Genomic DNA, 26,420 nt, shown 5'->3' with positions numbered 1-26,420 from the left:
GCGTATTCAAGCTGTGAGCGGACGAGTGTGGTGTATAAAAGAAGTTTGATGTTTGCTGGGGCTGCGTGAAAGTTATGTCTCAAATAACCGAGCATGCAATTAGCTTTGTTAGTAAGGCACTCTGTGTGTGGACCAACTGAGATCAGAAGTAATATGAATTCCGAGATATATGTTGTAACAGGTTCAAGAAAGACATCATTAACCCATTCGCTTCCGAAGCCGGCGATCTGCCGGCCGCTTCGGCCAAGGCCAAACTGCGATAAGCCGGCGGTTCGCCGGCCTCTGAAAAAAAATTGTTTTTAAAATGCACTGATAGATGGCGCTTCCTTCTACACTGTTGTTGAGTTGTTTTGTCTTTTTAACACCAGATGGACATACTTGTCCACTATTTTTGAGCTTGGTTGTAAAAAAAAAGAAAAAGAAGTTGGCGTTCCCGCTTTCTCTGCTGAGTCGTTTGCTGGGTGTCGAGGATGGCATCGCGTAGGAAGAAAGTTCTCACGAGCGAGGAAATTCTCGAGCTAGTCTTCCAAAGTGATGAAAGTGATTGTGATGATGATCCAGAAGATACCTCGGACCAAGAAAGTGGCGATGATGCGAGTGACGGTGAGAACAGCAGTAGTTGTGAAAGTGATGCGTGTGTATCTGACAGCACTCCGCTCTCCTCCCCACCACCGTCCAAGAAGCCAAGAAGTGAAGATTGGAAGTGGGAGGAAAAAGACAGTTCAGATAATGTCTCCAAACTGCCTTTTACCGAAAGTCCTGGAGTCAAACGAGTGATCCAACTCAAAGTAGGTGAGAGCCCAAGTGCTTTGGATTTGTTCAATGCTCTCCTTGGAGACGATTTTTGGGACATGATTACAATGCACAGCAACGCTTATGCAAGGCAGAAGCAGGTTTCTAAGCCGGACCCCACATGGCATGACACGACATCAGGAGAAATGAAAGTTTATTTCGTGCTGTGTGTTCTAATGAGCCAGGTACGAAAGAGCTGTATCCAGGCACATTGGTCACAAAGAAGTGTGATCTGCACACCATTTTTTGCGACGGTGATGCTCAGGCAACGTTTCTGGGCACTCTCCCGGTATCTACACCTCTGTGAGTGCAACCTTGCAGCAACTAATGACAAGCTAGGGAAGCTACGACCTGTGCTGGACTATATAATCAAGTCATAAGTAGCGCCTACTCTCCAGAAGAAGGTCTCGCAGTGGACGAGAGTTTGATGAAATTTCGTGGTCGTCTCGCATACGTGCAATTCAACCCGTCAAAACGAGCCCGTTTTGGTGTGAAATTCTACAAGCTCTGCAAATCTGCCAGTGGCTACTGCCTGAACTTCTCTGTCTACACAGGAAAATCGGAGCAAACCACCGCTACCATTGGTATGTTGTGTAGCGAGGCCGTCGTCATCAACCTTGTCGGCGATCGTCTCGCGGACGGTCACACAATCTATGTTGACAATTGGTATTCTTCACCACTCCTTTTTCTACACATAAATCAAGCAGGATCAAACGCTGTGGGTACTGTTAGGGTGCACCGTAAGAACATGCCCAAAGAGCTTCAAAAGATGAAGCTAAAGAAAGGCGAGTGCAAGGCCTTCTTCTCGCAATGCATCATGGCTTTGACATGGCAGGACAAGAAGCCTGTCAATATGCTATCTACGTGTCACAACACAGCTAGTGTGACTGACACCGGCAAGAAAAATCGCCAGAGCGGCCTGCCTGTTTTGAAGCCCCAGGTTGTACAGGACTACAACCATGGAATGGGAGGTGTGGATCGAGAAGATCAACAGCTCGCTTCCTTTCCTATAATGAGAAGGTATGCGAAAGGATACAAGAAGATATTTTTTTACGTCATGGATATCGTTGTATATAACAGCTACATCCTATCGGCCAAAATTACAGGAAAGCGAGCGAGCTATACGGACTGGAAAGTCGACCTGGCGGAGCAGCTCATCGAAGGGACTGTGCTACCGGGATACCGGCGACGAGGCAAATTGCCTGTTGGTGATTCACCAATGCGGCTAGAAGCCTGTGAGTGGGCTCACTTCCCTCGCCAAATCCCGCCAAATGCAATCAAGCAAAATCCATCCAGGCAATGTCATGTCTGTAAAGCACAGGGGAAGAAGAGCGAGAGCCGGTGGGAGTGCGAGAAATGTGAAGTGGCACTTCACATGCCCGTCTGCTTCAAGACCTTCCATACTCAAAAGGTACTCTGAGTGCAGTGCTTCCGGAAAACATTCCAAAACAAAATAAAACCAAAAGTGTTAACCTGTGAAACAATAAGCCGGAGTCATGGTGGTTTCTTTACGACACGATACACGGGAGTCCGCGGCGCCGAAAGTTGCGCGGAACAGCTCGCGGGAACGGCCGCCGAAGCCGCGGAAGCGAATGGGATAAGGGAATAGTGAGGCAGATCATTATTAACACGTGCAATGTACATAAGTTTGCACTTGTTAGGATTGAGTGTCATGTGCCAAGTTTTACACCAGGATGAGCTAGTGTTAATGTCAGTTTGAATCAAGTGCTGGTCTCTGTCGTTTGTTATTTCCCGAAAAAGAACGCAGTCGTCAGCAAACAGATGCACAGAAGAGGAGAGATTTTTGGGTAAGTCATTTATAAAGATAAGAAAGAGCAGAGGCCCCAAGACAGTGCCCTGGGGAACACTGGAAAGAACAGGATGAATGGTGGAATTAACGTCGTTAACTGCAACGAACTGCTGACGGTGCGTAAGAAAACATTCCAGCCATTTTAGAATGTTAGTATCTAATCCTATTGTGCGCAGTTTTAGTAACAATTAGGATGAGAAACCGTATCAAACGCCTTCGCGAAGTCAAGATAGATGCAATCGGCAACCGAGCGACGGTCTAAAATTGTGTGAAGTTTGTGTGTGAATAAATGTAGCTGTGTTTCGCATGAATAAGACTTCCTAAAACCGTGCTGAGAGGGATGAAAAAACGAGTTGGAATCAAGGAAACTGACAATATGTGAAAACAGTATGTGCTCCAAGATTTTGCATAGGATGCTGGTAATTGATATGGGCCGGTAGTTAAAAGGAGAGTGTTCATTGCCAGATTTATGCACAGGAACCACCTTACCCATCTTCCAATCAGCCGGCAATTCACCATTGTCCAATGACTGCTGAAAAATTTTAGTGAAGGCAAGAGATGAATACATTTTAGTACTTTTTAGAAATTTCGCAGTAATGCAGTCAACACCAGCAGAGGAGGATATTTTAACATTGTCAATAATTTTAGCTATGCCATGAGGATTGATTACAACAGGATACATCGGAAGGTAGTTGCAATCAGCCAAATCAGGCAAATCCGGCGTTTCAGCACTTGAAAAAAAACTCGAAAACACATCATTTAGTACACTTGCGCATGCACTATCAGATATCGGTTGGTCACTTGAATTCGTTAGTACTATTCTAGACGTTTCAGACGGGTTAATGATGTTCCAAAATTTTCTCGGATTATTGAGCAACATGCCCGGTATTGTATTATTCAGATAATTGGTTTTGGCACTTTTCACAGTGGAAATGTAAGTCTCAGCTGTAGAGCGGTAACGAGACCAATGATGTTCAGTGCGTAAGTTCTTAGCTATACGGAAGAAACGTTTCTTGTGGTTAGACAGGCGCTTAAGATGAACATACCATGGTGCGTGCTGCTGATAAGATATTGCACGAGTGGGAATATAGCGATTAGCGAGATCTAAGATTTTGTTCTTGAATAACAGCCAGTTTGTATTCACCGATCGGAAGTCAAATCCATCGAAAAACGTTTCCAAGAACGAGCCTAGTTCGTTATTAATTATGTTGAAGTCAGTGCGATGATACAAACGTATGGTTTTAGAGTGACTAGCAGGTTTCCCAATAGGAATGTTTACAAAAAAATTTAGTAAAGAATGGTCGCTTAATTTGGGCATGTAGGTTATTTCTGAACACAATTCCGGACAATTGGTTAGTACTAGGTCTAGTGTGCTTGCGGTAGCTTCGATAATTCTGGTAGGTTGATTGACAATTTGGGTAAGGTTAAACAGCGAGCATAAGTTAACGAATTTCTGGCATGTAGACGAAGACGCGGAAGGTTGTGCTAGAGACCAATTGATACCCGGAAAGTTGAAGTCACCTAATAAAAAAATTGAAGATGAAGGGTAGCGCGTAACGACGGTATTAACGGCATCGTGAAGCTCGGCAACAAATGTGGGATGGGCATTTAGCGGACGGTAGCATGCGCCTAGGATTATTCTCCGATAACTTAGTTGCAAAGACACCCACACCATTTCGATGCTTGATGTTATGTGGATGGCACTGGATCCTATTGTTTTCTTAATTGCTATTCGTACACCTCCACCCTGCCTGTCTGTCCTGTCACAACGATAGAAGCAAAAAGTATTTGAAGAATCGAAAATTTCACAGTCTCGTATGTTTTCATGGAGCCAAGTCTCAGTTAGGATGATGACGTTAGCGGAGCATGCGTTAATGGAAGTGGAGAGTTCAGTACGTTTTTTGATAACATTTCGAATATTAGTAAATAATACTGATATTTCGGGTAAGCTAAGGCAAAGGCCACCACCCCTCAGCGATCGTTAATCAGATTTGTCAGCGCTGGGGGAAGCGTAGGATGATGGTGATGCTTGAGCTGATCTTGTCTTGGTGCGTTCAGTGGAAATTTCGTACGTTTTTTCACTGACAGGGTCATACATGTAGGATCTGTTATTTACGACTAGCTTATTGTATTTTAGTTTGAAAGGTGGGGAGCCGGGGAGTGATTTGGCAAAACCAATCAGTTTTCTGCGTGCTTGGCATGTGGCAAACGAGTAATCTTCTGATACTTGAATGTCTTTTTCTTTTATCCCTTTTTTGTAGCTCGGAATTGTTTCTTTGATTTTGAAGTTCGCGAACTTGGCAAGCACCGGATGGCACCCAGGGTTTGAATACCGGCCTAGTCGATGAGCCCGCTCAATGTCATGTGGTGAGAGCTTGGTATTCAGACGGGACCCTTAGAAGTTTACTCTCCGTCTCTTGCCATATATGCCAAATATGGGTTTTACGGAGTGAAGCTTGTTCTTTGCTCGACTTTCCCAAGTAACTTGCCCTTTCGCTCTTAATTTGTTATGCACTAGTTTCATACAATCTCCGCGTGGCATGTTGATTTGTTTGATTTCCACATTCTTCGCACGTGTAGCACATGCACCTGCTCTTTCATTACCCCGGATCCCAATGTGACTGGGCACCCAGCAAAATTTTATAGTATGTTTTTGTGCTGTGATCTTTACAATGTTATGTATAATGTTCCCTATCAGTGGTTTAACAGCATTTTTGGAATTTATTGTAGTGATGATACTTAAAGAATCTGTGTAAATGATACTATTTTTGATGTTCTCATCTAATATTTTTTCCATGACAACACAAACAGCATAGCATTCGGCCGTAAATATTGATGCACTTTGAGGCAGTCGCATTAATTTATCTGCTTTCCTTTGTACTATTGCACTACCAACATATCTTTAGTTTTTGAGCAGTCTGTACAAAATGCAATCTAATTCTAATATTTTTCTTTTACTGCAAGGTATTCTTGTAATATATGCTCATGTGGTGTGAGTGTTTTCTGAAATTGCGTTAGTGTGAGGTCAAAGACTGCTGGGAGGATGTACCATGGTGGGAGTGGTTTATTTCTTAGGGCTATTTCTCTAATGTCTATGTCCTGACATATTTGTTCAAAGCGCATGAGAAGCGGCTTAATCAATCAGGGCTTTTTGTTAAAGGCTGTCCTAGATAGACATTTCGTGGCTTATTAATGACAGAGATGTTTTGGCTGGGAACGAACTTTAAGGATGTCTGCACGTGTTAGTGTGGATCGTCTATCTTCTGTTTCTACATAGGGGCTGTCTATTCTGTACGCACCAGATGCCAACCGTAAACTAAGATTGTGGATGGGGTCTAGTCGTTTTAAACAGGATGCCCTAGCCGAGTCATATACTATGCGTCCATAGTCTAACTTGGAGCGCATCTTGGACCGGGAGATCTGCAAAAGGCACACTCGGTCGGACCCCTACCATTTCTTTGAGTACCTTTAGGACGTTAAGCACTCGGGCAGCTTTCTTTTTCAGGCTGTTTATGTGGGGAAGAAATGTAAGTTTTTTGTCAAATGTGATACCCAAAAATTTATGTTCTTGTTTCACGGGTAATACGGTCTGGTTGAGGTATAGCGTGGGATCGGTCTGTAAGCCTCATCTAAATGAGAACGCAATGACCAGTTTTTTGAGGAGAAAACTTAAATCCATTATTGTCTGCCCAGGCAGCTAGTTTATTTAGTGTCAGTTGTAGTCTCTCACAGGTGGGTATGCTGGAGGAAGTACCAGGTCATCTACGAAGATGGAGTACATTAAAGTCTTCGGGATTACTCTAGCTAACTAATCCATTTTCACTATAAAGCGAGTTGTGCTTAGAATGCACCCCTGCGGCATGCCGTTTTCTTGTGTGAAAGTCATGAATACTGTGCCTAAATGAACTTTGAATGTACAGTTATTCAGGAAGTCGTTCAGGCAGCTCAGCATCCTGCCACGGATACCTAGATCTGCTAGGTCGTGGAGGATACCAGATACAGCTAGTCAGGGCTATCGGTCTGTAACTGCTAGGACATGTGGGGGGTTTACCTGGTTTCAAAAAGGGTGCTATTACAGCTTTTTTCCAAGTTTCTGGTATCTGGCTAGTTGTCCATATTTTACTGAAAAATTTCAGCAATGCTTCAACAGTGGCTTGCGAGAAATGGGCGAGCATTTGATAGTCTACATTGTCAGGTCCGGGTGCTGTTTTTTCACCAGAAGATAACACTGTTTATTTCATGTATTGTTATAGCTCATCGTAATCATCATTTATGCCTGTACAAAGAGGAAGGTTTTGTTTTTCAGCTATTGTTTTATGTATTTTAAATGTGGGAGCATAGTTGGAGGAGTTTGAAACATTGCCAAAGTGCTCGCCTAAAATGTTAGCTTGCTCTTCTAATGTTATCTATGTTCTGGGTGGTGTCAACATAAAAAATGTGTAAGGGTTAAAATCTCCAGTGAATTTGTGTACCTGTTCCCACAATTTTTTAGAGAGCAATGAGCTGTTTATAGAAGACACATTTTTTTGCCATGAGATTTTTTTCGGCATTTCTCCGTACATATCGCACTCTGGCTCTAGCTTTTTCTAGTTAACTAGATTTTCTGCTGTCGGATATCTATGGAGGATGCCCCATGCTTTGTTTTGCTCCCTTTTTGCTAGTTTACATGCCTCTGTCCACCATACCTTGTGCTTTTTTCTAGCATGTATTGATGTTTGTGGAATAGCTACTAAAGCTGCTGATATTATACACGTGGTAAACCTTTCATTTATTTGTTCGATAGTGAAATCTTCAGAGTATGCTTTTTCTAATGCAGCGTTTGTTCTAAAAACCGATCAATCGACAATGTGAAGTTTGCAGCTGTGGCCTTGTTAGAATGATGGGTGTGGATGATAATAACAAAACAATGTGCATTCTTCCACAATGAAAACTAGAGCGAAAATGGACAGAGACAGAGAGCGACCAACACGTGTGCAAAATAATTAAAGGTTTTAAGGTTTATTTTTCTACTAGAAGTTGCGAGAAAAGCCAGGGAAAGGCTGTATAAACAGCTTGAGGGATCCCAACTTCCCCTTTACATAGCAGCATTTATGGCAAAAGTATGCTGGTAGACAGAAAAAAAAGAACTTGTACTACTAAGTGACTAAGTTTGGCAGCAGTGCACATGTCGCATGCATCATACCTAACTTTTCCTGCTTTTGCAGCATTGTTATGATGCTGCTCGTACATCGTGGAGCAAGATTGTGGCCGGCATATCGTCTACGGGTGGGCACCACCGCGTGACCTCAGTGACAGGCGTATCACAGTTCCGGCTGCGACGATCTGTCTGCGTGGCACTTCCGCTGTCAGCTGCCTTTAAAACGAACACCGCATCGATCTGCTCTTCAGTTTGGCAGCAGTGCGCACGTCGCATGCATCATACCTAACTTTTCCTGCTTTTGCAGGTAAGTGAGTTATTCATTTATAATGCCTTTTCACGCTGCTTTTTGCGCACTGCTGCCAAACTGGAACCTCATTTGAGCCTTGTACAGTGAAGTGAAATCTTCAAACATGTCTAAGGAGTTCATGAAAGCATTTGAGGATTTTAAACGAGAAATGAGGCACGAACTGCACAGTGTCAAGGATAGTGTCAAGTTCTGTAGCGATACGTGTGACGAAACAAAAGTAATTAGCACAAACGTTAAAGCACTCCGAAAAAAATTTGCTGAGCTTTTGAAATGCAATGAAGACCTCAGAAAGGAAAACAAGAGCTTGTCCGAAAGAGGAAATGAGCTTGAACAATATAGCCACCTGAACAACTTGGAGATAAAAGGTGTGGACTCAGATGAAAGCTCAGTGGACATTGTGATGAAAATTGGGGAACTAATTGACGAGCCTGTCTCCGAAGCGGACATCGATACGTGTCACATGGTTCCGACACAAAATACTGAGACCAATATTCTGGTACGATTTGTGAAAAGGGAGAAGCGACATGCCTTTCTTCACAAAGCTAGGAAACAAAAGATTTCAAACGATAAACTTAGTTTTTCTGGGAAAGAGCCAGTGTTTGTTAATGAGTACCTCACACAAGCCAACAAAAAGTTGCTCGGAGCTGCTATTGTGCGCAAAAGGCAAGTGAGATGGAAATTTGTTTGAACCCCTGGATGTAAGGTATTTGCGTACCAGAATGAGACAGGTGATGTGCTGAGGATCCATGATCTGGCTGATTTAGAGAAGATGACTGAATAATGTGTGCATCTGTAGAGATATATTGTTGCTGATATTTTTTCATAGACTTTGAACACTCATGTCAGTATTATAACTTCAGACATCTTATAGTAGCGCGAAAAAACACACACAAGACAGGGTACAGGACGAGCGCTCGTCCTGTACCCTGTCTTGTGTGTGTTTTTTCGAGCTACTATAAGATGTCTGAAGTTCTGCACCAACTAGGTCGACAACACATCTTACTGCAGTATTATATTAATGATGCTTTCAACCTAATGTTTGGCCCAGACAAAACTAGATTTTCTGCAATTCATATCAATGCTCGTAGCATGAAGAATAAAAGCGATTGCCTCAATTTGAGATTTTCTGCAATTCATATCAATGCTCGTAGCATGAAGAATAAAAGCGATTGCCTCAATTTGTTTTTGGAATCTTTAAAAGTAAATTTTGATGCACTTTTTGTTTACTGAGACCTGGCTGACTTGTAATGACGATCATGTTTCTTTTCCTGGTTATAATTATAATGGTTTACGTAGGTCAAGTGGCAGAGGCGGTGGTGTTGCAATTTATGTAAAAAAACTTATGCTCACAGCGTAATAGAAGATTTTTCAATCATGACTCCAAATATTGAATGTTTGGTAATAGCATTGCCCCACATTGTGGTTGCTACAATATACAGACCACCTGCTGGCAGCAGGTCCCACTTTTTCCAGTTCTTGGAAAATCTAATGGAATTCCTGAGTTCAACCAAGCTTCTTTTCGCTCTTATGAGTGATGTTAACATAAATATAAATTTTGATGATACCATTTCACAGGAACTAAACAGTATCATTCATACATATGTGTGTTCTAACAACATAATCTTACCGACAAGGATAATTCCAACTACCTCTACCTTGCTAGATATCTGCGTTAAAAATGTGTTAGTTTCTGAAACCATGTCTGGTGTGTTGACTAATGACATCAGCGACCTTCTACCTGTTTCTTGTTTTGTTCCTCTTTTCGATGGAGGCGAAAAGCAAGGTGCCTGTGTGCTGTGCGATGTCAGTGCACGATAAAGAACCCCAGGTGGTCGAAATTTCCGGAGTCCTCCACTACGGCGTCTCTCATAGCCTGAGTTGCTTTGGGACGTTAAAACCCCACAAACCAAACCAAACCAAACATTTCTGCGTTTCCTTATAAAGTAAAAGATATAAATGAAAAATCCCTCAATAAATTCAAATCACTCATCGAGAGTGCTTCTTGGGATAATATATACGAGATGAGCGATGTAAATGAGGCATACGAAGGCTTCATTTACAAATTTCTTGCATATTATGACGAAGCATTTCCGTTGAAAGAACAAAAGGTGAAAAGTAAGAAGTTTAGAAAACCATGGATCACTAAAGCGCTATACGAGAAAATTAAGATAAAAAATAAGATGTACCATAGCTTTATTGAGACTAAATATGCTGATATTTTTACTGAATACAAGAAATACAGAAACAAATTAAATAAGGAGCTGAAAAGTGCCAAATCCAATTACTATGTTGATCGCTTTTCACAGCTGCGTAATGATGCAAGGAAATTGTGGCATCAAGTAAATAATTTACTCAACAGAAAAACGCGCTCTGATTTCTTAGAAGTAACTACCACTAATGGGATAATGACTGGCACCGACTTAGCCACAGCTATGAATGAGTTCTTTGTTAACGTTGGCAACGCAGCTTTCAATAATCCAGTCTGAAGTACAACATACTCAAATTTGATTAATCCATTACCAAACTCTGTTAACTTTTATTCTGCAACTACAAAAGAAGTCAATAGTTTAATTAAAAACTTGAAAGATAACGCATCAGCAGGGCATGATGATATCAAAGCATCGCAACTAAAACACGTATCAATGTTTATATGTGATGTCCCGAGGTATAGCATTAACCTAATGCTTCAAACTGGGACGTTTCCTAATCAGTTAAAGATAGCCAGAGTATGTCCGGTACAAAAAGGTGGAAATAAGAATGAAATTTCTAATTATCGTCCAATTTCCATATTGCCTGTATTATCCAAAGTGTTCGAGGGAGTAATCTATACTATGCTCGAAAAGTTTTTTCACAAATACAGTATTATAACCAGCTTTCAGTATGGGTTTGTGAAGCGAAGATGCGCTGAACAGGCATTGTTAACCATAAAAGAAAAAATAACTGATAACATTGAATGTCAGAAATATACCCTTGGTTTATTCCTGGATTTTTGAAAAGCCTTTGATTGTGTGCAACATTTATTAAGTAAATTGGCTGATTATGGAGTCCGTGGTGTGCCACTGGATTTATTAAGAAGTTATCTGTGGAACAGGCTACAGTTTGTACGAGTTAATACCTGCTGCTCTACTAACATGGTTATACAGCAAGGTGTTCCCCAAGGATCAATTTTGGGACCACTGTTATTTATAGTGTATAATAATGATATCACAAATATTCCTAACTCACCTGATTTGACCATGTATGCGGATGATACCAATATTTTTTTTACCGACTGTGCCTTGTCTAAATTAGAAATTACGATCAATGAATATTTAAAGAATTTAGAGATTTGATTGATGGCAAATAAACTCAGTTTGAATCTTAATAAAACTACTTACATCATATTTAGGCCAATCAACACCACTCTTCAACATAGTATAGCAATTAAATATAACAGCAACATTATAAAGCAAGTTACGAATTACAAGTTTCTAGGCGTTTGCTTCAATGAAAACCTTTCATGAAATACGCACATTTTAAATTTAGTAAAATACTTGAGCAGAATTGTAGGATGTCTTACAGAATTTCTAATTTGGTACCCGTTTGGTTAAAGATTTCAATTTTTATGCTCTTTTTTATTTCAAACTAACATACTGTATTCTCATATGGGGAACCACTACTTCTACAAATATTAATAAGTGCTTGTTCTCCAAAAAAAAGCCTTTGAGCTATTGAAGGTTATTACGGTACACCGCGCGACTTGCGTACAGAACCCTTGTTTAAAAAATATGCCATTTTAGCTGCTAATAAGATTTACTACTTTCGTCTTCTGCAGTACATTCACCATAATAGGCTGTATACCATAGATCTACAGTAACGTATGATCTGCGAACACGAAAAAAAAGAACCAACTACGGAAAACAGAAATTAACTTTTCAGGTGCCATCCCTTAACAACGCAACAACAAATGTGGAATTTTCATTGGCACCTAGCGTATTTAAAAAGAACGTCAAACAATATTTAAATGAATATCCCCCATAAATTCATGGATGGTAGCCACTGTAGTTTTAAATATTTTTTGTTATGAAATTTATGTTATTGAGTGCGTGGTCTGTTGACTTGAATATCTAATGAATACTGCATTTATTGATACCTTTTATATATTGTATGTAAGTGTTGCAAAATGTATTTTTTTAATATTTTATATACACTAGAGGTGAGTGCTGTTGTCTGCTGTTGTCTGTTTTGGGAGCCAAGGCCCAGTCAGGCTTGTCGCCTTTTGCCTTGGCTTCCCCTTGTAAAAAGAAAGAAATAAACTCCAACTCCAACTATTCTGAGCTTTGAGAAAAAAGACATAATTGTTGGGGTCGCCACCTAATGACTACTACTGACTTACCAGTGGCGCCCTCTAAGCTGAAGTCCAGCCAAGGGTGCTCTGAACAAAGGAGTTTGTGTTCTGTTCTAGAGTGGCGTGGTTGCCTCACTCTCTCCTGGCCCTGGTGGTCGCCTCACGGCATGCCAGCATGGGAACGCCCACAAAACATGGTGGCAGAAGTGACAGCAGCATGAAAAACTCGTCTTGAAGCAGCTCTCAACGACTGTCAACGGTAGGAAGATGCTCCCGGAAGCAAGCGCGCAGCAGGCTCAGTGGCTAGGCCTCACTCTGCAGCCACCAGAAGTATTTGGCTTCTGCAACCTAGCAAGTTAGTCTTCGTGGAAGTGTCGCTTCGAGGAGGATTACAAAATGCTCTGCAATACATGCAAGTATGTACGCTTCTGTACTGTATGGGGCCAGAAGCTTGCGCGCTGCTAGACACTTTTTCACTCAACACTACTGCGTTAGCCTGCTATGGCGCTGTTGTCAAATGCTTTTTCGAGCACTTGATGCATCCCTGTAATGAACTCTACGAGTCAACTCTCTTTCACAAGCGAATTCAAAAACCTGGCGAGAGTGTCGATGCATTTTACAATGAACTGTTCAAATTAGTCAAACGTTGCAACTACCTGTCACCGACAGTGGAAAAACGCTTGGTCCACAACAGGTTTGTTGTTGGATTGCTCAACACATATCTCTCAAAAAAGCTTTGGTGCTCCCCGGAGCTAACTTTCTAAGAAGCATGGACGCAAGCTCGTCAGTCTGAGGACGCAGACAAGGAATTCTCACTCGCGCAGGCTACCTCGCAAGGCATGGTCAACACTGACGTTGCAACTCAAAGTTTTCGTGAGAGCCGGACAACAACGAAAAGCGCTCAATAGATGCCGAGACGGAGTGCTATTGTGACACTCCGGTCTGTTTCTTCTGTGGCCGCGCATTTCGTGAATGCTCAGAGTGCCCGGCTATGAGCTTTCTCTGCAACCGCTGCAGTAAGAAAGGTCATTTTGCTAAAGTTTACCACTCCAAGAAGTCAAGGCAGGCCAAACTCAATGCTATCCAACTGCACTCTCGAGTCGCCAGCTGAAGCCAAGTTCGTGGATGTCAGTCGACAACTCCACAGCTCAGTTCAAATTAGACTCATGGGCTGAGATTTCTGCAGCCCCAAGTGGTTTCCCCAGAATCCTGGTCAAGTCTCTTAAGTTGGTGCTATTTCGACAGGGCCAAGTGCCAATCTCTGCATGTATGGGGCTCGTATTTGGCATGCCTACTTCGGCAAGAGAAGGCCAGCTCCCAGCGTCTTTACATAATTGAGTCACTTTCAGTACCTTTACGGGGTCTGCCAGCCATCCAAGCTCTAGAAGGCGTCGAATGTTTGGGTGCTGTCAACACCCCTGAGCCAGCGCATCATGCCGAACTGTTCCATGGCCTCAGTACACTCACCATTTGCTTGAAACAAGATGTTGTATCATTTTCACTTAGTGCACCTCGATGGATACCAATCTCGCTGCGTGAAGTCATTCAGCAAGAACTCGAAAAACTCAAAGCGACGGCGTCATTTGTCGTATTGATACACCAACCCCATGGTGCGCTGTACAGGTGGTAGTACCGAAAAAGAATGGAAAGTATCTGTGTGTCAACCTGACCCAACTAAACCAGGTGGTTCTCAAAGAAAGACACGTTTTGCCTACCGTTAACCTGTTAAACAAGTTCTTGTAACCCTGAGAACCACTTGATTTAGTTGGGTCAGGCCAAGTTGGTGGACATCAGCCGACAACTCCACAGCTCAGTTCAAATTAGACTCAAGGGCTGAGATTTCTGCAGTCCTAAGTGACTTCCCTGGAGTCCTGGCCGAGCTCTCCTAAGTTGATGTTATTTTGAGAGGGCCTAGTGCCAATCTCTGCATGTACGGGGGTAGTATTTGGCATGTCTACTTCGGCAAGGGAAGACCAGCTCCCAACGGCTTTACGTAATTGAGTACGTAATTCAGCACCTTTACGGGGTCTACTAGCCATCCAACATTCATGCCGAACTGTCCCATGGCCTCGGGATACATTCAGAGATGAGTATACTATTCGCTTGAAACAAGACGTACCATTTTCACTTAGTGCACCTCAGTGGATACCAATCCCGCTGCGTGAAGTAATTCAGCAAGAACTCGAAAAACTCAAAAGGGATAGTGTCATTCATCGTATTGATCGACAACATTCTTGTTTCTTGGACGTACCAAGCAGGAACATGGTGCAAGACTTGAGCCAGTGTTGACTCGTCTTGCAACTGCATCACCTTGAACAAAGACGTCTTGTTTTGGGGTCTCAAGTTTCCTTCCTAGGTGTCATCGTCCCGGCAGAAGGCATTAAGTAGGCAAGATTGATTCAATCCATGCAATGCCGCCTTCCACAGATGTTGCAGCTAGGTGTCAGATGCTTACTCGGGATGGTAAATCATCTTGCTAGGTTCTTGCCACATATTTTGGAAATCACTGCCCTGATACACACACCTGTTAACAGGAATGCTAGTCGAACTTGGCAGCATGAACAAGAAGCTGTGTTTAAAAAAGCCGAGGAACTTCTGACGTCTGAACACTGCTTGGCCAACTATCACCCATCGTATGCCACAAAAGTCTCTGCTGATGCCAGCTCTTTTGGAATCGAAGCAGTCCTGTTACAAACACAGCCTGCTGGTCCTGTAGTCGTCTGATGGTCAATGACGGCCACAGAACAAAAGTACAGTCAGACAGAAAAAAAGATCTTGGCTACAGCATAGGCCCACCAGCAGTTCAACAAGTTCATCAGAGGCATCATCTTCACCAAAGAAACAGATCACCTTCCTCTCGTGTCACTGTTTAGCAAAATAGAACTTGATGTGCTTCCTCTGAGGGTGGAAAGGCTCAGGCTCAAGACAATGCATTACCAGTATCAGATAATGCATGTGTCCAGAAAAGTGTTGGCTACAGTGGATGCATTGCCTCGCATCCCTCACAAAGTGCATCCAGTAGACTTTGGAACTTTTTGCTACTGAAGCTGTAGCCTCCGCTCAAGATGTGCTTCCTGTGAACATGCAGCCTATCAGGAATGGCCAAAGTTGTGATGGAGAATGCAGCATGCTCATCTCTTTCTTCCAGTATGACTGGCCAAAGTCAATGATACCTCTTCATGTGTCAAAGTGTGATTCAGTGACCGATGAACTTTGCGATAGTCTTGTTCTCAATGGTAATCTCCTGATCCCCTTAGCAATGAAGCCAAATGTCGACACTTCTGTATGAAGGACATCAGGGCATCAGTCGCATACACCAAGGCCCTCACTCATGAATCTGTATGATGGCCTGGCATAACAGCAGATACTTCCTCTCTTGTGACCAGCTGTGAAAGGTGTGCCCTTACTCGAGTGAATTCAGCAGAACCACTCCTTCTTACAAACCTCCCTGGTCGTCCCTGGAAAGTTCTGAGCATGGACCTCTTTCACCACAACTTTCAAACCTTTTTGATGGTAGTGGACTATTGCTACTGGTTCCTGGAGGTGGTAACATTGGAAAGTACAACAGCTTCAGTGGTCACTGAGGTGCTCAAAAGCCTATTTGCCCATCATGGTATACCGCACTAAGTAAAGTCAAACAATGGTTTGCCCTTTTCTTCACATCAGTTTGCCGCATTCGCTGCATCCTATGGTTTTGACCACATCACCAGTAGTCACCATTACCCACAATCTAAAGGAGAGGTGAATTGAATGATCCAGACTGTGAAAGACATCTTTAGTAAAGCGAATAATTCTCACCTGGCCCTTCCTTCTCAGTTATATGGACATATGAGTGTCTTCAGCCTGGCTCAGCTCCTAATGGGAAGGCAAGTGAGAACATGAGTCCCATAGCCGGATGAAAAGCTTCATCCACACTGGCCCAAAAGGGATGAGGTAGCACTCAGAGATGATCCTCACAAGAGAACGCCTGCGAAGGACTTAGCCGAGGTCATCGCGTCAGGGATATATCATCACTTCAAACCAGTGAACAGGTCTGGGTTCGGCCTGACCAGGTGCGTGCTATAGTTCTGAGCAAGGCACAGCGTCCAAGGTCCTTTGTCATCAAAACAGAGCGAGGAATGGTTCAGCAAATGAATCATCAACATCTTGTTCCCTTTGTGCTGAGGGCAGCAGATCCCGCACTTCTCCAGCTGCAAGTAGCAGCAGCACCTTATCCTCCGCCTGTAACAGGTCCTTCTTCACGTTCGGGTGGTGGTGTTGTGTTTACTCATAGTGGTCGTTGTGTAGTACCACCAGACCGCTTGAACTTGTGACTGAGGGGGGAGATGTTGGGGTCGCCACCTACTGACTGCTACTGACTTACCAGTGGCACCCTCCAGGCTAAGCCCAGCCAGAGTGCTCTGAATAGAGAAGTTTGTGTTCTGTTCTGGAGTGGCATGGTTGCCTTGCTCTCTCTCCTGCCTTCGTGGCTGGTGGTCGCCTTATGGCATGCCAGCATGGGAATGCCCATACAACAATAATGAATGCATCTGTATCATGTTATGCACATAACACAAGAGGACTATGGGAATGAGGCAATCAAACAATGAAAAGACATGACCTGGCAAAAATGGCTATAACAAAAAACTATAGAATATGATTATTTGGCAAAATTCCTTGAAAGACATTTCTGGCAGAACAAGACTGCCACAGCAATAAGTTACTTCAATAGCATAGGTAACATATACTGCATCATTTGTTGGCCATAGCTGGTACAACATTTTTTAACATTCCAAGGCTCTGCTTTGCCGATATCACTGTTATGTTTTGTTCCAACAAAGAGAGTCTAATCAGGGTGTAACCATTGTTCATTATTGCAAGTTTATACTTATAGCACAACCTATACAAATGCATAGATTTTAATAATATAATGTTGTGGGTGGAAAAAACTTGCAGTGTGGAAAACATATGAGATGATGTACTTGTAATGCGTGTGACTCATTTCTGATTTGTTAATATTTTCAGCTTGTACCCTAACAAAAAGTAATGATGCTAGTAACTTTTTTGACACGTCTTACCTTCGGCCTGTCACACATTGTTACGGAACCCATGCGCACGACTGATCATTCATCTAACATTTTTGATCTTTTACTGACATCCCACCCTGATGGTTTCTCTCCCTTTTCATACATTTCTGGCCTTAGCGATCACGTTGTGGTTCACACCACCTTTTCTTCAAACTTTTCAAAGAGCACCAAGTCTAAAAAGGTGCTAACTCTATACGACAAAAGTGACTACGCAAGCTTTAATAATGATCTTGCCACCTTTTATAACACTTTTGCCTCTACTTATCATCAGCGTTCCACTGAATCTAACTGGTTGCTCTTTAAATCAGAATTACTGTGTTTGATAGGGCTATATATTCCTACTGTCACCATAACAGAACGAACATGTTCCCTGTGGTTTAATGCGACACTAAAACTCCTAAATAACAAGAAAAAATAACTTTTCTGGTCTGTCAAAGCGATTAACACTGAACTAGCTTGGAACAAATACCACACCATTGAGAAACAGCTACCCAGACTAAACGCCAGTTCTATTCTACTACTCTTCCTACCATGCTGCAGACCAACCCAAAGCACTTTTGGAAAACAATTATGCAACTAATACCGTTTCGCTCTGCGACGATTCCGGCGTGCCAGTACCTTTGTCTGATGTACCCGGCGATGTCTTAAATGTCTTATTTTGTTCTGTTTTTACTAAAAAATCCGCTCATGACCTTCCAGACTTTCCGCCTCTTTTGCACGCGCCAATGGAAGGAATTATTTTCAGCACAAATGGCATTGTTAAAATATTCGAGTCGCTAAAATTAAGTGTTCATTATCCTCCGGCACTGACAGAATCAACTCCAAAGTTTAAAAAAACACAAAGCATGCTTGCAGCCTTATCCCTAATTTTTCAACAGTTGTTTGATTCCGGCTACATCCCTCTTGACTGACGTACTGGGAAGGTCATTCCAGCCTTCAAGAAAGGTCACCGATCATTCCCACATTAATTACCGACCAATTTCATTAACTAGTGTGTGTTCTAAAATCATACAACACATCATTTACTCCTATGTCACTTCCTTTCTTTCGCCTGTTTTCTTTCACCTAAATCAGCACAGCTTCCGTAAAGGACATTCATGTGAAGCACAACTCGTTCGCTTCCTTCATGACATTCATTCTAATCTTGATCACAACATCCCTACTGATTCTAGATTTCGAGGAAGCATTTGACAAAGTAACTCACTCCCGCCTTCTGCTTAAACTACCTCGATTAAACCTTCATCCACTAGTTTTTAACTGGATTCAAGGCTTTCTAATCAAACGCATGCAATTTGTCTTTGCCAATACCCACTCCTCTTCCTTTTCACGTGTTCTTTCAGGTGTGCCCCAAGGCCCTTGGCCCCTTACCGTTTCTAATTTACATTAACTATCTCCCTTCATCAGTATCTTCCACCATCCACCTTTTTGCTGACGAGTGTGTACTTTACCACCCTGTAGTTAATTCATCCGACGCTTCTGTCCTTCAAAATGATCTAATTTGCATACAACATTGGTGCACTACATGGCTAATGTCACTGAATACTTCTAAAATTTTCCAGATTTCTTTCCACCGCCGCCGAAAATACACTCCCCCTACTTACAAAATTAACAATAGTACTATTGCTTAAACCAATTTGTTCAAATACCTTGGTGGTTCAGAACCGGGTTAAGTGGAGAAATAAGAAATAAGAATAAGAAATATCAGAACCGGGTTAAGTGGAGAAATATGGGAGAGGCCTTCGCCCCGCAGTGGGTATAGTCAGACTGATGGTGATGATGATGACCTTGGTGTTCCCCTCACTAATGATTTAACATGGTCTTGCCACGTAAACCACGTAATTAATTTCTCTAATCGAAGTGTTGGATACCTCCGCCGTAACTTGCCAATGGCACCTTTTTGTGTAAAACTACTAGCTTACAAAACCTTTGTGCGACCTCAACTCAAATATACCGGTGCTATCTTCAATTTACACCATTCTGACTTTACTAAAGCTTTTGAATCTGTTTGAAACCATGCCACCCATTTCATTCTTTCAAACTACTGATACACTTCCAGCATCACCGCCATGAAATCTCAGTTGCAGCTTCCTCCTCGTGCTTCTTGTCACCAAACTTCCTGCCTCTGCCTTTATCATAAGTATTTTTTATGCATCACCTCATGACAATTACTTGTCAACCAGTGCATTGAACATCTCGCACAGGCCATCCTAACAGCATCATTCCACCACGCGCTTACGACTGGAATGGCCTTCCCAACCATCTGGCACTTGTCGGTGATCCTGTATGCTTCAAGGCTGCTATTGAGGAAGCTGTCTTATCATAGCAATATATAACACAAGCTTGTCATCATTTATCACCAAACACAAGCCCACCCATCATGTAAAGCCCCATATCAGGGCCCTTGAGGTATCAATAAATAAATAAAAATAAATGTTCAATATTTTCAGCTGTTGTTCATTGTTACCCATATACAACACATCCATAGTTAATTATCAGTGAGATAAAAGAAATATAAAGTAGCATGTAAAGCGATATAGGAAACTTAAAACAACAGCGTCACATGATACCCCTGTTCTAGAAAGCTTATTAATCAAGTAAAGATGTGGTTGGGAATCAAGTTCAATCAAGTTCCTTGATCAAGCTTATTAATCAAGTTCCAGGACATATCGTTTGTAAAGTATACACCCAGTGTTTTATAAGACTGCACAAATTTTCTTCCGGTATTGTCTAGTTCAATCAAGGGAATGTGGTGAAACATCACAGCTTTAGTTTTATTAAGGTTAGTTTGCAAAAAGTTTTTTGCTACCTAAGTGCTATCTTCATTTAATTCATTCAGTTTGCAAGATCAGTGCTCGAAGTACCTGGGAAAAACACACTGGTATCATCTGTGCAAAACTTAGCATCATTAGGCTTGAACAATATCATTAATACAGAAGGCTTTTATCTGGGTCATTGGATGGATGCAGGTAATATCAGAAAAAAATAAAACAAAACTTACTGCAGGGGGATGGATTCAAACTTAATTTCTTATGGTGCAGCTTTTCAGCAGGGTAAAGATTTCCTAGAATTTTTGCTCTTTTTTATTGGTGAGATCACAGAAAAAAATCTGAGCTACACTTAAAACTTTGCTATTAAGGGCAAGGGCAAGACACAATAGTGTTAGTTGCTCCAGTCTCCTCTTTATGATCGTGGCTTGCATAAAGGCACACTGCTGCTCCCTAATTCCTTGCGCCTCTACCATGTTACACAATTATTAGTATACAATCGTAGGCTGCTCATTACATGTCAAGAACACCTGAAACAGTTAACTATTTATAGTAAGGTGTTCACACCTTAACTAAGCTATATGAACACACCTGCAGGGCTTAGAAGTAGTGTGTCTCACTCATCGCCCAAGGGTTCTAGAACGTTCGATTCCACTCTCACCTTCCTATCTCTAACGAGAAGACTGTGTTCGTAGCTTCTGCCATTTCATGCAGTCTTATGATGTCATAAAACCCACCATCCAAACAGCACCCAGCCGAGTCACCTGCCAGAGCGATGCCTGCAATATTTCACTCACAACATTGACAACACCCACATTTTCTACGCAACAGCACCGTCAATGCTAATATGTTAATATGTACTGGCAAAAGAATATAGAATGAAACTACATCTACTCTGCGAGTATACACACAAAGCATAGCCCAAGAAATGGTACCAAAGCTACCACAAAGCTCAAACTTTCCTCTCACTTTGTGCAAAAAAATGGCTACCACACGGAATGCTAAATCTTGTATTGAAGACTTTCCATGGTTTCTAAACTCCTTCTCAGACAGGTAGTGTGCTGTACCTAATTGGCCATCAGGGAGGCCAGACTGGGCACACTGAGGATGGAATGCTTTAGCCAGCACGACAAAAAAGGTTTCTTTGGATTTGTCAGAAAGGTGCCAAAGTGCTGTGCCAAACCACAAGAGTGCTGCTCAAGGTTTTTTAGCATCCATGGTAATCAAGCGTGGTTCACAGATTGGAGATGCAGCCGGTGTGGGACTTGAAAATGAGGCTAAACCATATCTCAAGCTTTGCAAGCAGACAGTGCATGGGTTTGCCATCACTTGTACTGAATGAAGGGCATCCAAGTTAACAGTCGAAGAACATTTTTCGTAGCACGGTGCACGACAACAGTGGTGGTCAGGCAAATGTCTCACCATGGGAGAGTCCTTGCTGTTGTGGCACAGTCATACTGCATCTTGATTTGGCTGCAGCGGTTGCATGGGCCAACTGCGATGACTTTCCTAGACCGGATCTGGAGGGGAGACGCCCTCTCCAGTTCCTCGCAAATGGCCCATCTGCAGCAGAAATTGGCATGAAATCCAAAGTGGTGCCTAGTACACCAGACAACTTTTTCTGGCTGCAAAGCTACAGAGAAGAAATGCATCAGCTCACTGCACAGCAGAATATAGTTCCTTCATAAATTTTCTGAATTGGGCTCTGTAATATTATACCAATATAGAAATATTTACTAAATTATTATTACATCATTATAGTACTACAACAGCGCGCCACTACAAAGTTAGTGCAGTGCCTTTTTAAATCAGTATAGTATGCCGAGCGAGGCTGCGTCATCTGTTGGGAATCTCCCAAGGAGTATGTCGGCTGCATCCACCTGCCGGTTTCTGCACGTGTTCGCAATGCGCTTGTTTCGGCAACCTATGCAGCACATGATATTCATTAACCACTAATTTAGGTTCACTTAGGCCTTAAGTAAGAAAGTCATTTCTGCATCATTGGTGGCTCAAAAACTATGATTTCAAACAAAGGTCAAACTGAAACCGTAACTGAGGCCAACTATGCCAGAACTACATGTTGTAGTAACACCGTGATGGAAGCTCCGTCCCCTTGGCTGCATAGCCAGGAAACAATGACCGGGAGAATAGCTGCATTGTTCACACTCTGTGCGAATACACTGAGCCAAGCTTGGCTTGGACCAAAGAGAAGCAGTGTTCTAGTATCCGATTTCTGCATAGTGAACCCGTGAAATCTATCAAAATCTAACAAGACCTATAGAAAATTAATGCCCCATATGATCACGGATGTATGATCTCAAATAGAGTCAGTAGTTTGCAAGGGGTGTGATGTATGTGGCTGATGCCCCTTGTCTGGGTCAGCGCATCGCGTTGCGACGAGAAAATACTGCAGCTGTTGAAACCATCGTGATGCAAAACCTATGGGAGATACCAGATGACAATCAGCATGCCGCATCGTGCACGATGTACACAAATTTTGCAGTGTGCAAGAAGAGCGCCTCTGCAACTGACTTGAACAATTTCCACTGTAGTACATTGAACAAGGAGGTGATGTCTTCCTTGCAAAAATGTTCAAAAATGTTCACTACCACCAGAAATGAGGTAAGGAATGGCACCATTCCTTATCCCCCAAACCAAAGAAGTTCTGAACACAGCCACCAGCAAAGATTCTTTTCAGATGAAAAATAAGTCACCTTGGAACATTCACATCCTGAGGAGCCACTGTCACTGGCAAATTGTTCTCCAAGTGAATAAAATATCATCGGTCTGGCCAAACTGAATCAAAATGACCAGGACTGCTGTCTGAAAGATGTTGGACTGCAGCACACTGATACAAGTGCGGCAATAACAGACCCGGAGTTCCGTATCCACCATGCTCACCAGACAACCAGAGTGGCTTCCATGTGTTGGGACCACTCAAAGAAGCACAAGTTCCATTGTCATGAAGATTTACTCCATGCCTCTGGTGGAAATTTCATAATAGGAATCTGCTCTTTTTAATGTTTCATCTGACCCCAGAGTGACGCCTTCTGGTCTGTTGATAGAAATTATCCTGTTAGGGAACTAACATGGATGTATGTTAAGTGTTGGAATCTATCACGCTGAAAACTCGCTGAATCACGCTGAAAACTCAGCTAGCTTCTAAGCTTTCCGAAGCAAAAAAACACTACTTTTCGCAGGCACTGCCCAAATTCTTAAGAGAGAGCCCTGAGAAGTTTTGGCGTTACCTACGTGATTCTAAAGATGAGGTAAAACAGCTATCTATTGACGGCATGGTCTCGGAGATTCCTGTGGATATTGCAAATCACTTCAATAGTTTCTTTCACTCTGTCTTTGCCTCGAGTGATCAAGATTTGGAACTGCAGGTATCTGGATCTGATATATCAGGTGACTTTATAAGCTATGAAGGCGTACTAAACATGCTGCTAAACTTAAAAACGAAATCGGCAGTGGGGCCTGATGATATCCCTAATGAGTTTCTGCGCCGTTATTCCGAACCATTAGCCCACATTTTAACTCGCCTCTTCGAACTTTCATTAAAAGATTCTGTTGTCCCTGATGACTGGCGCTTAGCTCGCGTTGTTCCAATTTTTAAGAAAGGTGATCGTTTGAACGTTAACAATTACCGTCCCATATCGCTAACTTCAGGTACCTGCAAGCTTATGGAGCATGTTATATCTAAATATCTTATGTCATTTCTGGAAAAAAATAACATCCTGTCTCCCTTTCAACATGGTTTTAGAAGAGGCTTATCTACGGTTACTCAGCTCGTCACTACAGTGCATGAATTCGCTTCATCGATTGACAATGCTGGACAGGTTGACGTCATTTTTTTAGATTTCAGCAAGGCGTTTGATCGCGTCATGCACAATAAGCTCATCTTTAAACTTCAACATCTTGGTCTTCCAACAGCACTTGTCAGGTGGATTAAAACCTATCTTTCCAACAGAAAACAGTTCGTCGATGTTAAAAAATCTCATTCAGGTATTTTACCCGTTACCTCTGGTGTGCCTCAGGGCAGCGTACTTGGGCCTCTTTTATTCCTTATTTATATCAATGATTTGGTTAACTCCGTAAATACGTCCGAAGTCAGTATTAGACTATTCGCAGATGACTGCATTCTGTTTAAGAAAATTAGCAGCACTACCGACCAAAAATGCTTGCAGTCAAATCTTAATAATGTCCTAGAGTGGTGCACCCTTTGGTCCATGAAAATAAATAGCGACAAATCGGTTCTTCTTCAGGTTACTAACAAGAAAGCGCCATACAGTTTTAATTACGCAATAAACAATCTTCCACTGCTACAGGTGAGCGAATACAAATATCTTGGAGTCACCATTACAAATCGCCTTTCATGGTCCAGCCACATTAATAGCATTTGCTCGTCTGCTTCAAGGAACCTCGGCCTTCTAAGACACAAATTAAAACACGCTCCCTCTGAACTTAAACAACTTGCCTTCAACACACTAATTCGTCCGAAACTTGAGTATGCTTCCGTCGTATGGGATCCGCACTTAAAAAAGGATATAAGGAAACTTGAAATGATCCAAAGAAAAGCAGTCCGTTTCATTTTTAACGCTTACCATAGCTCTATCTCGCCATCCGTTCTGATGTCTACGAAGAACATATCCACTCTAGAAAGAAGGAGAGCACTTGCAAGGCTTAAATTTCTGTACTCATTTTACTCTAGTCAATTTAATATTAATGCTGCTCCCTATATATCCCCCCGTTCTACACGACAGACACGCAATAGCCACAACCATAACCTTACCCCGTACTTTGCACGCACAAATACGTTCAAAAACTCATTTTTTCCCCGAACAATCACAACATGGAACTCACTGCCAGCAAATGTCTTTTCGGCTCAGGATGCCGCTGCTTTTGAAAAGAGTGTCTTATTGTATGTGTAAACTTAACAATATCATTGCCCTCTGTTTGGTTTTCTTCTTTTATTGTTGCCGGAACGCTGGATTTGCGTAGTGTTTGATTTTATTTTTGCTTTTTGAATGTTGCCCCCCTGCTTGGTCTCTATGACTGCAGTATGTGTAAATAAAAATAATATAGTAGCCCAGAAGGAATTAAGCCTTCTGGTTTGCTGCTAGTTGAAATGCTCACACTAGAGATCTTGCCCTGAGCTCTTGGTCAAAGCTTGGAGCTTCTGGTTTCAGCTAAAAATATTTTCTATTTAATTACGAGCTTTTCTGTTGTTTATGCGGTACTGATGCTGTCAATTAACAGAACTTATTAACTAAATCTCATGGATTTCACCTACCGTAAAATACAAATTCAGTGAGAACACTTCATCTATAAAACTTCCCCCTCCAACAACACCTCTGTGATACCCCTAATGAAGGAGTACAAGAGGTTTGATGCGAGTGTAAAGTTCATCGTACAAGCTGTGTGTTATGTGTGAGCAGATCTGTGTGGTCCAACGGTAATGCACATTTCAGCATAGGTTGCAAGTGTTTTCCTCAATTCTTGGCATGCACTTAATATTCAGAAATACTCCAAAACTTTTCAGAAAGGTTACAAAACAACAAAAAATGCACAAATGCCTTAACCAGAGAAATGCTCATGCTATCAGGGAAGTTCAATCCCAGCAGCTTCTGGAACCAGTATCAGTACCTGTCAAGACCAGGACATGCTGGAATCAATGGGTCAATATGAACCATTTGAATTGGGACCATTTGGTCACCTGTGGCAGTGTAAGGATGGCTGCACAGACTCCATATAATGACACCTTTTTCTATGGGAATTCAGGCACTCTGTAAGTGCTGGCAAATCTGCATGGAGTGTGTGTGGTGGATATATCAGAAAGTAACACAGCTTTGTGACGCATGCGTGCAATCAATTTAAAACAAAACATTTCTGGCTTTCTTGTAGCAGCGGAAATACTAAACACACTTTGTGCATTTTTTTTTTTCTTTCTCTTCTGCCCCAATGCGTGGTTCACCCCTTCCTTAGCAAACCATGAATATTCAGAGGATGTCCACAAATGGTCCTAATCTCCTCTGTCACTTGTCAATATTGTGTGGATATTATGAAGACATTATTTTGTGGATGTTCTTTCAATGTATAGAAATCTGGGTAAACCGCTTAAATGCTTTGAGTGGATGTATATTTAACTTGAAGTTATAAACGCAAACACATGTGCCATCTCATACAGGGGAGAAATGTTTACTTAACTTTTCG

At 42.2% G+C, this 26,420-nt stretch overlaps 1 protein-coding gene and 1 long non-coding RNA gene across 2 annotated transcripts in view; both read right to left on the bottom strand.

Annotated features, from left to right (window-relative positions):
- Positions 1-26,420, bottom strand: part of LOC146180250 (uncharacterized) — a 437,831-nt gene that overhangs the window by 142,436 nt on the left and 268,975 nt on the right. The gene's annotated exons all lie outside the window — the stretch shown is intronic.
- The window catches only part of LOC146180254 (uncharacterized), a 191,871-nt gene that overhangs the window by 52,638 nt on the left and 112,813 nt on the right, over positions 1-26,420 (bottom strand). The window contains exon 10 of the mRNA XM_084579467.1: positions 21,630-21,770. Within this exon, the coding sequence (XP_084435593.1) occupies positions 21,630-21,770 (141 nt within the window). The remainder of the gene's footprint in view (positions 1-21,629; positions 21,771-26,420) is intronic.

This window comes from Amblyomma maculatum, chromosome 9 (genome assembly GCF_055883805.1).
Source record: "Amblyomma maculatum isolate TAMU_Amacu chromosome 9, ASM5588380v1, whole genome shotgun sequence".
Classification (NCBI taxonomy): domain Eukaryota; kingdom Metazoa; phylum Arthropoda; class Arachnida; order Ixodida; family Ixodidae; genus Amblyomma; species Amblyomma maculatum.
The sequence above is the reverse complement of the archived record's forward strand: the minus strand, read 5'-3'. Positions and strand labels throughout refer to the sequence as shown.